Here is a 15,872-nt window from a genome sequence, read left to right on the forward strand (position 1 = left end):
GTAAGATCAGCCTCACGCTTCGGGTGCCGGTCCAGGAATTGTGAAATATTGCGGTGAATAACATTTAAAATTAATATTTCACGTTTTTTTTTTTTTTTCACCACAGGAGGCCAGGAGACCTAATTACAGTGGTGAATTACATCACAGAGCACCCAGGCTTGAGAAAAATCACATTTTAATTTTTGTGTTCTCACCGGGAATCGAACCCGGAACCTTCCGTGCGTGAGTCAAGCGTCTTGACCACTACACCACGGAGGACGTTACCCTGTCTGGGATCGAACCTGGGACCTCGAGCATGGTGGGCGAAAGCGCCGACTACTACACTACGAGGCTAATTTATCTCCACTCGATCTCCCTTTTCAGGATTTTTACCTAAGCTCTGGTTCTGTTTCACGCTCAGAAATGTATTCTTCGTCCGCCTGGACACGGATCACTATCGATAATAATAATTAAACATTACCTATTTATGATCAAGTACAATTATTGTTCGCTGTTTCGGACAAAAACATGAATTTGGCGAATTTGCTCATGATCCTTATCATTAGAAAATTAATTCATTCATGTACAAAAAATATTTTTCTTGTATTCAAATTTTTCTTTTTATGTTGTGTGCAATGATTTAATTGATTTACTCGTTAAATGCATTCATCAACTCTCTCCAGGAACAATGAGAAGCGCAAGGAAAAATCGCGCGACGCCGCGCGCTGTCGGAGGAGCAGGGAGACGGAGATCTTCACGGAGCTGGCGCGCGCCCTGCCACTGCCCTCCGAAGAGGTGGATCAGCTGGACAAAGCCTCCGTCATGCGTCTCACCATCTCTTACCTGAAGGTCCGGAGCGTCATGACCATGTGTGAGTAAACTAAATTAAAGATCTTACCTATTATCCTTACTTTCGCATGTCCCCTTCCTATTTGAAGCGTATCAGGATATGGAGCTTTCTCTATAAAATTGTTAATAACCTATCGATAGCCAGAAATTGTTAGAAGCATTTCATATCGAGTCCCTGTCCGTAGAACTCGTCATTATGTACTCTTCAATTATATGAAGATTAGCTCTCTTCAAAGAATACAGACTGCGTATAATGACAGTTTTAGTGACATCGACATATCACACTGTAAATACCATAGTTTCATCAGATCTGTTAAAGATATTTTGAATTTTTCTCCTGCTTAACTTTAAACTTTTACTTTTATATACATCCACTACCTGTATCTAATGAATTATTTTTAGTTGTGAATTTTTTAGTAATAAATATAAATGTTCATGGAAGCAGAGAAAGGGGAAAAAGGTAGAGTTGGAACTATTCCATGTCTTCTCCCTTTTTGTACTTTTTATTTAATGTTTATAATATTTCTTTTTTTTGTATTTATTTTTCCCCTCTCCTTCTGTATTCATAATAAATTAATGTGAAATCTGAAATTCGTCTTACTTTTAAAAATTGTTTTCTTGTCCCTGGATTTTGTTAAAAAGACTGTATGATTTCCATAATTAATAAATAAATAGTGCCCGATAGAGATGCCACGAATAATCGGCTACTCTTCGATATTCGGCCTGTGCTTAGCATAATGATGCCTTAAAAATCCACTATTGGACCTGGACAAAGCCGGAACCTCGATGGTTTGTAGCGCCGGGGATAATGATGATGTATGATACCATGGGCTCAATTCCCTACAAAATCGAGTGTCAATTAAGTTTTACATAATATTTCTAAGTATCAAGGGACTGCTTTCTGAAGCATCAAACATATTGCCTTCATGTTAGAAAAATATTATTGATATGTGCCACAAAAATGTACTAACGCAATGCCATTTCAGAGGTTAGAAAAAAGGAAGAAACATTATATCAGCAGTTTTACAAACTGTGGGGGTTAAATGCAAAACCGCCACTGTGCATGATCACTGTTTTTGGGAAGACCAACTAAACCAGCAGCAAAAAGACTATTTCTTTTAAGTTGAATGTGCACACTGAACTTAAAAGAAATTGTCATTTGGCTACTGGTTTTGTTGATCGTCCCATAAATAGCGATCATCCACAGTGGCAGTTTTGAATTTAACCCCCTCGACTACTCGTTTGGTTTTCTTTCTATTGCGTTCAAAATTGTAAATCATCAATTTCGTCTCATTCTTTATCTGGGTCATATGGTAGTCGCTAAGAGGGGGGAGCATATTTTATGGATATAAAATACATATAGTCGATTAATATTGATTTGTTTGTGGGTGTTATGAAGGAGATGTCAGTCCTGATGTATATTTTACACCCACGTTTCTTCCCTTCAAATTTGTGCCTGTTTTTCTAAAGCCTTTGAATCTTATTCGATATTTTAATTTAATTTGTATAGAAATTTTAAATAAATAATTGTTGATATTTAGAAAAATTACGGTCGGCATTACTTTACACAAGTGGCGCAAAAGTTGTCACCCGATGTTCTTTTTTCTATAATTTTTTTTATTCTATTTTTGGATTGTGTTTATTTGATATCTTGACTTTTTTTCCATTAAGTCGAGAAAATGATATCGGCCAAGGGGCTGCCGCCAGAATTGATGACCACACGGGCCCGATTAATGGCGTTTTCCTTCACTCTTTTCAGAATTTCCGGCGCTAGGTTCTCGCATGCTTGACGGATATTCTCTTTGAGAGCTTTAAGAGTCTGAGACTTGTTAACATAGATTCTTGACTTCGAGAAACCCCACAAAAAGTCAGGAACCGTTAAATCGGGTGTGCCGACCAGTGCAAATCACTAAAACGAGAGATTAAGCGACCCGGAAAAACAGCCCTCAGAATATTGGTTGTGGCTCGTGCAGTATGCGCCGTCAATCCATCCTGTTGGAACCACATGTTCTCCAATCCCAAAATTCTCTGTAAAGACCGCCGATTGATGCCCAATTACGTGGCACGTCGTCTGGTCGATACTCCGGGATCCTCTGCGACATCTTCAGCCACAGCCGGGATATTCTCAGCAGAACGGCTGCTCCGGGGCCGGCCAGACCTGGCAGCATCTCATGTCGTCCCATACACTTCTAGGCGAGCGGCTAAACGCCGTAGTGCTTATCCGGTTGGTGTCGGACGACCGCAAAATCTGCGCCTAAATTCACGCTGCGCCAACACCAACGACGAATTATTCCGCAAAAAAATCGAAACAATTTTTCCGCGTTCTTAGAGGAGTATAGCGATTCATGTCTTGTTGACGTGTATTTTGTATCTGTTTACTTTACAAATGTCAAAGCAGAACTAACATTTGCCGCCATTTGCAAAAGTTATTGCATCTTCGGATAGGGTGATGACTTTTGCGCCACCTTATATAAATAGTTGATTGTTTTTTTAATTTTTTATCTTTAAATATTGGCTCATTTCAAATCTATTTTATTGATAAATGATGCAATTTTTTTATCTTCAACTGTCAATTTTAATATAAAGACAATTAATTATGCAGGCTTGGAATTTGATATTGAGTTTTTTTTATCTTTTGAATAAATCCCTCATTATTTGCATTGATTTCAGTTCCAGAGATGCCTTTAAAGATTAAAGAATCTCCTGAAAAAATGCCAGATGACGCCGTCCTCTCCAAGGAGCTGTCTTACCTGAAGGCCCTGGATGGATTTGTCCTCGTCATGTCACCAGATGGAGATCTAATCTACCTTTCTGAAAATGTCAGCGATTACCTTGGAGTCTGCCAGGTAATTTATTTTAAATATACAATACTTATAAATAACTTGTTTGTAGTATAATTAATGTGAGACTGGTATGTTTGCAATCTTAGAGGGTTTGTGTAGGGGTGCCTAATATCATGTTCAACGACAGGGACTATCGCTAGCAAATCAAAAGTATGATGACAATGGAGCGAACAAATTATGGCTAGCTCCATTCTGGCAACCGCCACCGGGATCCAATTAAACATTGCCGGCGCGAGACTAAAGTTTTTCAGTGAAATTCGGACCGCTGCAGAGCAGCACAAGAGGAAGCACTAGCCAGCGGAAAGGGAGCGGATATACTGCTGCTTCAAGAACCTTATACATGGCATTCTGTTGAGCAAATGCAGTGACTCTAAAACAACAATACTAAGAATAATCACTGACATCAGTCCCATTGTAATCGAATCCGTGAACATGGAACCAAACTCGGATATTGCTCCAGCTCTGCCAAAATTCAGACTCCTTGGAGATGATCCTACTCCATACACCATAGGAGGTTATCTATATGCCAAAAATGTGTGAAGAGAAAGGAAGCATGAGAATGGATCGAAGGGTCAATTCAATCTCCACGACATAGAATTAAGAATAGTCCAGAAGGAGCGTAGAATCATATTAGAATACATCGGACTGTGTCCAAAAAATCCCCCACTATGCCCCACTTTCGCCGCGCGCATTCGCGATGTCGCCGCGTAATGTTGCACGATGGAAAAAAATATAATCATAAAACAAATGTAAGGTAAAAAATAAGCAATCTGTTAATTTCTCTAAAATTTTATTGTGCACGCGGAAATATTGATTGACACAACAGAGTAGATAAGTAAAGGGTCATTTAATTAGAGTAATTGAACTAACGAACTTTGAACTTGAAATATAAAACAAATTTTATTTTACATAAAACATATATTTTTATATCATGTTAAATGAAATTGATGTTTTAAAGATAATGTCGGTCAAATGTCCACCACAGAGTTGTTTAATCCGAGGTCCAATTTTCATTTGATGAGCAAAGTAGGGTACAAAAGTTTACTACCCTGACAACACTAACGAAATGTCCATTTTGATTTCTTCAACAATCTGACAGATGGAAAAAATAATTCAATTTTTAAGTAATTTATTTGCCACTTACACATTCATTTGCTAATTACACATGAAATGTGATCCCATCCTGTTTCTTTAAGATCCTAGCAGTATTTCTACACTTTAAAATGACACAACACGGCATAGTTTAATTCAAATCAGGAGTTACGTACTAAGTGATATCTACAAAGAAACTAATGGGTTAAAACGTAAAACTACTCATTTATGAGTAGTTTAGTCGCCTTCTGTTTGATGCTCATATGCGGTTTCTGGACTGTTCTTAATTATATGCTCACACCTTAATTAAGGTACTCGGCCCACTTTTGAGACCTACACGGTTAGTACCACTTGAAAAGCATTATTAAAAAATAACATTCTGCTCTTCAAGTCTGTTAGACACTGTCGACAGGTGGAGAGTAGAATCGAATGACAACCATCTGAGCGACTATAATTCCATTTACTTTGAAATTTCAGCCAGAATATGGAACCCCATTCACCTTCAATGAAATATAAACCTCGTACATAATAAGCAAGGTAATTAATGATGGAACTCCCATCTGCAAAAGAAATATTATCATGTTGTTACATATGTATATATTCAAATTGATTGCTGATCCACAGAATCATCCTCATCAATCCCTTATGATGCAAACGACACTATGATATCTTTTGATATCTATCGTATTCTTCCAGTATCGTTTATTGAAATTAAAAACAATATGTATATACCCACACACAGGCCATGCCTTTGTGGATTTTTTTTTGCTTATGTAATAGTGTTTTTGTATTTGTAATTTATGTATACCTATTGTAAAATGCAAAGAAAAAATTACAATGAATTAAAAAATAAATAACTCCAATCACAGCATATCTGTGGTCCTTTTTAACATGCATGATCGTAAAATGATACAGTGATAGAAAAATTTTATCGATTTATCTGACTGGTTTATTTGATGACACTCTTTCACGGTTTTCACAATCACTTATTACTTTATTTTCTATACCATCCAGACACAAGGATCCACTGTAATATGAGGAAATCATTTTTAAAAATTAAACAAATCTTTGGCTTTGCTTCTTGATCTAAAAAAACATCTGTTACCTATCTGTAAAATATGAGCAAAACTGATTTCTCATGTTTTAAAATTTACATACTGTCAATATTGACAAAGCATTTTACGAATGTATGTATATTGTATCTTAACCTGTTACAACAATCGAATAACTAACTGGAAGATTTGTCATTGACTTAAATAAATATTATCCACGTGGTCACAAATCTGTCTGCTATCATCAACAAACAAATACTCCTATTATAAAATAAATGTAAAACAACTTTGTTTTTAACTACTTATTTTTTCTAACGACTGGTTCCAAAGCTACAAAAGCTTCTTTATCAAAGTTTACACTTAAATAATTAATTCTATCCTTTTATATTTTTACATTAAAAACTAAATATTACATTAATGATACATATTATGGAGCTTATAAGTCAAGTGTTTTTCTCATGTTCTTTTAGTTAGTGCCTCAAATATAAATTTTAGAATACTCTGTTTTATCATAGCTATAACAGTCAATGATTACTTCCAGGTATTTTATGCACCTTTTCGACTTCCTTTTTTCGCAGTTATTACGTATATCGGGTTGTGATCCTGTGGTTAGTGTCTCGGACTCATGGACCAAAGGTCTGTGGTTCAACTCCCACTCTACCCCAACTTGATTCCATTTTCTAATAGTGAGTTGTTTACAACTCGTTGAAAATGGCCCTCAAAATAAAATATTTGGGTAAATCATAAGAACGCAAATATTTCTTTTCATTAAGAATTTTTTTTTTTTAAATATGTCAATATTACAATATTTATTATGAAACATTACATTAAGGGAAGGGTAAGATGATTTTGTGTTATAAAATGGAATAAATAGTGTTTTATTACAATTCAATTCATATTTTTTATTGTATACATCTAGGTTATTACACATACATGAATTATTATTGATTACAGTGTATTGCTAGATTGAAACTGTAATACAATATGTATTGTATGACTTAATGAAGAAGTTCAGTGGTTTTTTTATTTGTTAATAAGCCATTATTGTTATCAAAAACATTTTTCACTTTGTGGTATGACATTTTACACTTATTTGTTCATAAATTTGTAAAAACCACTTAATTTTTTTTATTTTTTTTTATTACACTTCGACCGGTTTTGAGGTTACTACCTCATCGTCAGGAATTTAACTAACATATAATTACACGCGTTGCTATTTATATAATAAAATATTGTATGGAAAAGACAGAAAATTGAAAGAAAGAGAAAGAAAGAAGATAAAATAAATCATAACGGGAATAGTTTTAAAAGAGGACTCGAAGTTAAATTTAATTGATTATTTATTATTTGAAGTTTTTGATTAATGGCTTTACTAATTTCTAATCGTTCTAAATTATCTGAACGAAAACCATTTTTATTGACATGCAAAATTTCTACACACGTTTCTTGATTAAATTCATGGTTTTCGGATATAAGGTGATTTGCGAATTCTGAAAAACTATTATTACTCAGACATCTTATATGTTCTTTGATTCTAACTTTAAATTTACGTGAAGTTTTTCCAATATAGAAATTTGGGCAATTTAAACAATTTAATTTATAAATTCCCGAATGATTTAATTTATCATCCTTATCTTTACAATTTACCTATGTTATTATTAGTATAAAAAGCTGGCCAAATATTGTTAGGTAAAATCTGTGCTATATTATTAGAAAATGAATTAATGTACAAAATTCTACGCCAGTTCTCATTTTTATTGGAAATCTCTTTCATACAATATTTTATTATATAAATAGCAACCCGTGTAATTATAAGTTAGTTAAATTCCTGACGATGAGGTAGTAACCTCGAAACTGGTCGAAGTGTAAATAAAAAAATTAAGTCGTTTATACAAATTTATAAACAAATAAGTGTTAATAAACTATTTTACTAAGTAATATTTTTTTTCTATTTCCATGAATCATATTATTAGCGTTATGATTTTGTATTTTTGAAATTACTTCGCATGTGACATCTCAAGTTGTCTTCCCCTTCTCGGTGAGTTCTGCTGATTCTTCAGTTGACTTACCCTAAACCGAAATATATCAGAACTCTCTTATCATTGATTGATTCGGAAGAACTAGTGACATCATTCAACGCAGTTCATTGTTTTCATACATTTTCAAGAAACTTTGCCATACAGTTTTATGCTCTAATTTTTTACTGTGCGTAAGAATACACTTTTAATATTCAATTTCCTGTAGGGCTAAACTTGCTCATTGGTTTTTATGTTTTAGTTCTATTATCTCAAATAAAACATGTCTACAAACTCTAAAATATAATATATTAAATGTAATATGCTAATGTTTTCAGCCAGATGAAATCCTATGTCGTAGACCCTTTTACAGCATAGTCTTTTATTGCCCCAATTTTTTTCCTGAATCCTTTATATGAATATTTCAGATGGACTTGATGGGCCAAAGCGTTTACGAGTTCAGTCACCCATGTGACCATGATGAGATCCGAGAAGTACTCTCAACCAAAGGGAGGGAGAAGTTGGGAGAGGCTCCCAAGTCTTTCTTCATTCGTCTCAAGTGTACCCTCACTAACAAGGGTAGAAATGTGAACTTAAAATCTGCCACTTACAAGGTAAGAATATAAAAAAGCGAAAGCGATTAAACTGATGACTGGTTATTCTAAATTTGTGGACTTATGTATCACTCTTCTTGTATTTCTATAAAAAACATCAATGAACTTCCACCAAGAATTTTCTCATTTTCAGTTTTAAAAAAACTAAACCTGCATCTGAATGGCCATAAAAATTTAATAAGTTTGTTTAATATGAATGCAGTTTCAATTCAACATCAGAATATTAATAATTTGTTGCTTACGCATGAACTTAAATTGAATACATTATGTCCATAGTTGAATAAAACTTAATTATGATCTAATTCAGACAGATATTAGGTTACAATCAACTGTGCACAGACATTTACTAATTTAGATTGTGTTGCATGTTGTCAAGAGCTGCAGGTTGCTATCAATTTTTCTTCAAGTATGTTCATCATTTAAATTTTCAATCTAAATTTCTTAGCAATTCGCGATAATTGCATTTATCATGTAAATCTAGATTTCACCAGAACCAGTTTGCTGAAATGTTACTTGTACTGACATCTGTGGAGTTTTTGCTCAAATGTTTGTCCGGTAATCTTCTGGTTCTTTTATTTGCTAAATTAGAATGTCATTTTCATTGGTATAAAATTTTAAATAATCCACTGCAAATGATACAAGACTGTTATTTTAAATATTCATTTTAATTTTTATCTGCCTTGTTATTATATAACCGGTACGACGGTTGCTCAGAAACGCTTTTTATATGTAGCTCTAAGAGTGTTCAACATCTTGGGTGAACATATTAATTTCTGCGAAACCAAAACCATGTTTACGATAAATATCCATAAGTGGATTTTATCGAGTCTGTGGTTCGAACCTCGATCTATCAGGGCTTGATTGTGTTTTCTGGCATGGTTATTAACGACGATTAATAACTGGAAATGGCTAAGGCATCGAAATGTTTTGGTTATTGTACCTAATTGATCCTTTGTTTTCAGGTGATTCACTGCACCGGCCATCTTCTCACTAACAGTCTCCCTGTGGAGACTAACAATAACTCCGTTGTGAAGTCGGAATTTAAGGCCAAGAGCCCCATTGAAGAGTGCATCAAGTCCAAAGGTGATGACACCGACACGGATTCCTCTGAACCGAAGGAGATCAAGCCGTTCGAGAAGTTCGGGTCTCTGGTTGCTATAGGCCGGCCCATCCCACACCCTTCTAATATAGAAGTTCCCCTGGACAGTATGACTTTTCTCTCCAAGCATAGTTTGGACATGAAATTTACATATGTCGATGAAACGTAAGTATTTTTTCAACACAATCAATTGATGAGTACAAGTGTAATTACAATATGTGATGATAAATTAAACTATTTTTAATTATAATTAAGAGTACTGGCCGACAGTGAAGCATAAATAAAAATCTCACAATTCTTTTTTCAAAGTTTTTCGCAAAAAACTTAGTAACTCCTTCAATGGAGATTTCTAAGTTTGCTGCTAATACCCTCAAATATTCATAAAAATATATTGAAATCAACAATATTTTCAGTTTGTCCAAATGCTTGCAGACTGGCTGGATTTCCTCCCTAGGGAGTTTTTCAAATTTAAATTTAATGCAACAGAGTGGGAAAACATTTTTGAGAAGTAAATATGGAAGTCTGGGCATTTACAGGGCCTATGACCTGCCATTGGCTGGTTTAAGTGGGCACTTTACACACTGTAACATTCACCATTCTGCCCATATTTGTTACGCAGTGTGTAAAATGGCTACTTAAACCAGCCAATGACAGGTCATAAGCCCTGTGTAAAATGGCTACTTAAACCAGCCAATGACAGGTCATAAGCCCTGTAGTCTTGACTTCTATATTACTTTCTCCAAAATTATCTTTACCTCTGTTGTAATATGTTAATATATTGAAATGTTTGATCATGGTGATTCTTAAATTAAAATGAAAAGCGATAATTGTTCATTAGATCCAACTTATTAATTAAAAGATAAAATTATATATCTTTGATTTTGGTAAAATGGTGGCAATGAACTTGGAAAAATCACTCTCAATTTTTTTAAGGAGCAAACCGACCAAGCCTCTATTTTAGAAGAAGTCTAGGCATAACATAGTAAGTGACAGATCATAATCTCTGTAAATGTCTAGACTTCCATATCCTCCTTTTTAATAAGTGTTTTTAAAATAAATCAATTCAATAAACCATTTGTAATATAAGTTTTTCGCCATGGGAAATACTCTGTATTAGTTAGTAAACTGTGACTAAAAAAAATTATGTCAGCAATGAAAATCAGTTCAAAATATTTGCTAGCAAGGTCAACATATTGTTACATTCCTGAAATATGCATGGTGTTATTTATATTTTGGAAATATTTTCATCGTTGATGGATAATTATACATGGGAGCGATGTGCGGAATTGTCATATTATCTTTATAAAATTAAGGTACAATAAATAATTAAACTCTTTCTTCTTTTTTTGAAATCCCAAAGGGATTTTTATACTAGGTGTTCACCGTTGTTCTTTATTTAGTATATTTTTTTAACACGGTACTGAGTAGAAAATATCCACCTTGTTAAAAAAAGTTCCAGTGAACTTATCTAGAAACATTACTGAAACTAAATCATAAATCATCATTTTTGCAAATACTGCGTAGTAATGGGCTATTATTTAGTTGATTTATTTAAGTTTTTAATTCATATTTTACAATGAGGAAGTTCAGGGATTTTATTTTATTTATCAGTAAGTTGACTATCAAACTAAGCCAAAAAATTCATTTTTATGTGTCCTATTATCAGCGCTATGATTTTTAGTTTTGTAATTTTGAAATTACCCTGCCTGTGATGTCAAAAGTTTTGTCGGAACCTGGAAATCTATCACACCACTATCATTGGATGATTTCAGAGAACTAGTGACGTCGTTTAAAGTAGTCAATTTGTATTAATATCGTGTATATTTTTTTTAATACACTTTTGAGACACATTGCAGTACAGTTAAATTTTTAATATTGTTGATTCCCATTCGTGCTGCTGCGGATATCCTAATCAATCTTCTAAACAAATCTTTTGGTCTTGTCTCTTTCCCCCCTCCAAAAATACCTAATGGAGTTTCTCGCTACTATCCGTAGCCCTGTTATGAGGCCTGTCAGATATTCAGATCTGATGGCTTTCAAAAAGTATTTCAAGGCTTTTAGAAAGTTTTGGAATCATTTCCTCGAATTGATCATATCAATCTAATCCCAGTCAGTGAAGAATTTACATCCCTCTTTTCCACAATCCAATGAAGTGCATATAATGTACTTCTGGATTACTTGTTAGAATAAGAAGTACTAATGATCTCCTGTACAAAACAATCAAAACTCTGCCTGTTCGAGGATTACTGTGGCTTTGCATCATTTTGGAACAATTTAATAGTAATACATTCAAGTTTCCTCTCAAACATAACCATAATACACGCTTCACGTCTAATGATGGCTTGGTAGTACCAAAAGTATGTAATAAATATGGAAATAGAACTCTCAAATATTTAGTACCTAGAATTTTTAATTTATTACCAAAAGAACTTAAATTTAACTCACATTGTAACAAGAGCAAAATAAGAGAGTGGCTACTCGATCAAGAGTTTATATATGAATAGTAGCTTAGGTGTAAATATTTTATTTTTTCATATATTTTCTTGTATTTAAAAAAATAAATTATATATTATTATTTGTATAAACATGTTTATTCTGATCTTTCCGGCTGTTAATTTTTATATGTTATTCATTGTTTTTATAAATGTAAATAATATTATTAAGTTAGTATAAATATAATCTTCACCAACAAGCTACAAAAAGTGGCTTGGTGGGATTTTAGTTTTAGTAAAAATATAACAAGTGAATTTTTTTTTTTTAAATTGTAAAAATGTATAATTATGCTATTAAATAAAAAAAAAAAAAAAAAATCAAGGGTACCAGATTACAGAGAGCTCCTTCAAACAGCTTTTTCGATCGCTCTAATTTTCACCGCGTGTAAGAAAACATATTTCATATCCAATTTCTGAAAGCGCTGAATTTCCTCATTGATATTGATAATAAATAACCCAACATCTGGCAGTGAATAAATCATTTTTGTTGGTTTTTAGAATGCTCGGAGTTCTCGGATACGGTCCTCAAGACTTGACAGGAAAGTCTGTTTATGATTACCATCATTCGGTGGACAGTCCTTCGCTCTCTCATCACTTCAAGTGCTGTAAGTTTTTGATAATTTACTCATTTTATGTTACATCTAATGACTTGTGATTATTTACTTGAATAATTTCAAAACTCCGTTACTTTAATACAATGTTTTATCAAACTGTATATGCAAATGTCAAGCTATCCTGACAACAAACATTATTCTAGTGAAACATAAATTTGGCTCATACTGTGCATATTTTTTTACAAAGAAGTGTATGAGCTCTGCGATTTTTATTTTATTAATAATAACATAAGATGATGATACATAAAAATAAATTTTACCAGTAAATACGAAAATCCCACCCAACCACTTTTTGTGACTTGTTGGTTGGTTGATTTACCCATCATAAAATTAATCTCACTTAAAAATAAATATCTTAACACCTACACAATAACAGTCATAGTAAAAAAAAGTAAGACTCTTATTGATTAGTTTTAAAAATAAATATTACATCAAACATATTCTGTACATCAACTTGTTCATGAAAACATCATTAATTTTATGCTCCATTAATATAAAAAAAAAACTCTTGATCATGCAAGGAAGTGTGTTTTAATGCATCGCTCACTTACACTTATGTAGAACATGCGCTTTAATTTGAATGCACTCTTTTATCTTGGGGAAAAATTTAAACACTCCTCTGATCATGGCTTGTCTCGTCATTCTTATACTTGAATCATATTTAAGAGGGGAATTGCAGTCTCACTTTTCTTCATACAAACGTATTTCCATATTTTCTCTAAAAACGTGCCCAGTTTTATCTGCCTTCTTCGGACGTACGGTATACAAATATGATAAATAATTTTGAAAAACAGAAAAAGTACTGACACAGAAAATTTCATTCTAATACTCGTTCTTTAAAAAAATAAGCAAATCGGTTCAGTTTTGGGGTCCGTAAAATGGGCCAACATAATCTCGATTTTAGCTAGGCAAAATCTGTCCGACATGTAGTTTTTCGCGCAGTATCTGGAAGGCCTCTGCGAGAGAGTGACAGACAATCTGTGTTCAAATACCATTCCCCTAGGGGTAGGCAGAGAGGATAGAATGCCACTTCAACCTGTCTTCGCAAACAGACCTCGCTTCCCTTACATTCATAAATCTTCTCATGCACGCACAACTATTATTCTGACTTTTGACTTGTACCTCTTCAAATATTTGTTGAATTTGAATTTTCATCTTTCTCGTTTTCTCCATCTATGAAAATTCGCATCGTTAATCCTTTTAGCCGTTCTTTCACTATCCATTCACTATATGTGCCCAAACAGACGCAGCATCCCAGTTTTCTTGATAGTAAACCTCCCAACATATTAAAAAAAATTCTACAAAAAGTGAAATGAATCAAATTTAAATTTTATTAAATCATCTACATTTTCTTTTCAAGATTTTTTTGTTCTATGCCTATTTTTTATAATATTTTTATTGAAATATTATCCCCTGGGGTTAATAAACTCATAGAGTCATGCCTCTGTTTCTCTTCTATTCTCTTTCGTATGCTATTATTTCAAAATCTTGGCAAGTTAGCCAATTCTTATAAAAAATGGCTGAATGTTGCGGCATTATAATTAACTTGCTTTTAAATAAATGTTATTTATGGTTTATGTTATTTTCTTAATGTTTTTAATGATTCTTCAAAATAATAAATCAAAAATATTTTGTCTTAAAATATTTTAAGCGCTTTGAACTATTTTGTAATTTGATGATTTACGTTTCCTATTATTTCTTATTTTATTTAGATTTTTCAGACTTTTGAACAATTTAGTGCATTTATTGTTGTTAGTAAATATAAGGTCGCAACTGTTCTGTGAAAGTCAAAGTCTTGTGTTGAGTTGGGACTAATAATTAATCAACTTAAATATTATATGAAAGTAAAAACATAATAATTAAAATTAATGAAAATATATACATGTATAGCGCAACAATATTATAAACAACAAACCATTCCCCATGGTTGTCATAGAAGATAGACCGCCACACACATCATCCTGATATACATTCCTAGCTTCTTCCGGTCATTCATTCCTAATACATGCCCTTTGATTGTGTCTGCTTTAAACATCACCAGACTTGAGATTTTGGTTTATTTGATCATGCCACGTTTATCTTGGTCGTCCTCATCCTACATTAGAGGGTCCGATGTCTTGCAGGGTTTCCGCTGGCACAGTGCGGGTCTAAACTGTGTAACTCGGTTATAAGCTTAGACTATACCCTGTCTGTGTAATCTATAAGTGTGAAAGCACTACAATTAATTACCATGCATTCTCGCCATGTAGGTATATATATATATATATATATATATATATATATATATATATATATATATATATATATAGATATATCTTTTTTACCATTTTTTCGTCATCCATCTGTTCTACATAACTGAATTTCACACCTTAATACAGTTAAACATATTGCTCTATGTAGTAATTAATGTTATAGTTTTTGGTATTCACGACTATACCCATAAGAAATAATATTTCATTAATGATAGTAAATATTTGTATTTAACCACTTACCAACTTTTTATGTTTACCGGTTTCGAGACGTACCCGTCTCTCCGTCACGACACTTATCACACCAACATGCAAATTCACCTTTACCATCACATTAATATACATAGCATTTACGAAAAAATACATAAATTACATGCAGAGTTAAAAGGGATTCACTAAAATTAGGTTAATAATATTTAGCGTAATGTTGCAGAATGTGTGGTGGTGAGGGTTAGGAAGGGGAGGGGCTAAGAGGTTGAACGTTACAGCATGTATTTATGTAAGTCAATACTTTGAACATAAATAATAAATATTATTTAGCTTATTTTTTACTTTCAATGCTGATGAACTGTGTTTATTCATAGTGTTTAGTTAATGTTATAATTTTAGTTACACATTAAGTCTAGAAACTTTTCTGTTAGACACAATTGTTTTAAACATGTTTGTTTTATACACATGTATATCGGCGGTGATACTGCAGTATTTCATAATCTGTAATCGGTTTTTTTTACAAAAATGTTTTACTGCAATAAATTACCTATAGGGATTGGCTGCAGTTAGTTTGAAATGAATGCAATTTTTACTACAAATAATGATCGTTTTTCTTAAACTCTAGGGGTATTTTTGGTTTAATAAAACCGTAAGTAATATATTAACAAAATGGTTTTTAGGTTCCCCTGCCAAAATAATGAATTAACCGTTTTGTGGTATTGCAATATCATTGATGATATTTTATTTTATTTTATTTTGTAAAC

The 15,872-nt window shown here is 33.0% G+C and overlaps 1 protein-coding gene across 1 annotated transcript in view; it reads left to right on the top strand.

Moving 5' to 3' along the window:
• The window catches only part of sima (HIF-1 transcription factor component sima), a 105,808-nt gene extending 91,852 nt beyond the window's left edge, over nucleotides 1-13,956 (top strand). The window contains exons 2-6 of the mRNA XM_088229410.1: nucleotides 663-850; nucleotides 3,499-3,674; nucleotides 8,259-8,444; nucleotides 9,407-9,708; nucleotides 12,534-13,956. Coding sequence (XP_088085536.1) covers nucleotides 663-850; nucleotides 3,499-3,674; nucleotides 8,259-8,444; nucleotides 9,407-9,708; nucleotides 12,534-12,690 — 1,009 coding nt within the window. The 3' untranslated portion in view covers nucleotides 12,691-13,956. The remainder of the gene's footprint in view (nucleotides 1-662; nucleotides 851-3,498; nucleotides 3,675-8,258; nucleotides 8,445-9,406; nucleotides 9,709-12,533) is intronic.
• Nucleotides 13,957-15,872: the final 1,916 nt, after the last annotated feature.

Source organism: Micrasema longulum, unplaced genomic scaffold (genome assembly GCF_059751315.1).
Source record: "Micrasema longulum isolate JH-2025_06_02 unplaced genomic scaffold, ASM5975131v1 h1tg000665l, whole genome shotgun sequence".
NCBI classification, from domain to species: Eukaryota; Metazoa; Arthropoda; class Insecta; order Trichoptera; family Brachycentridae; genus Micrasema; species Micrasema longulum.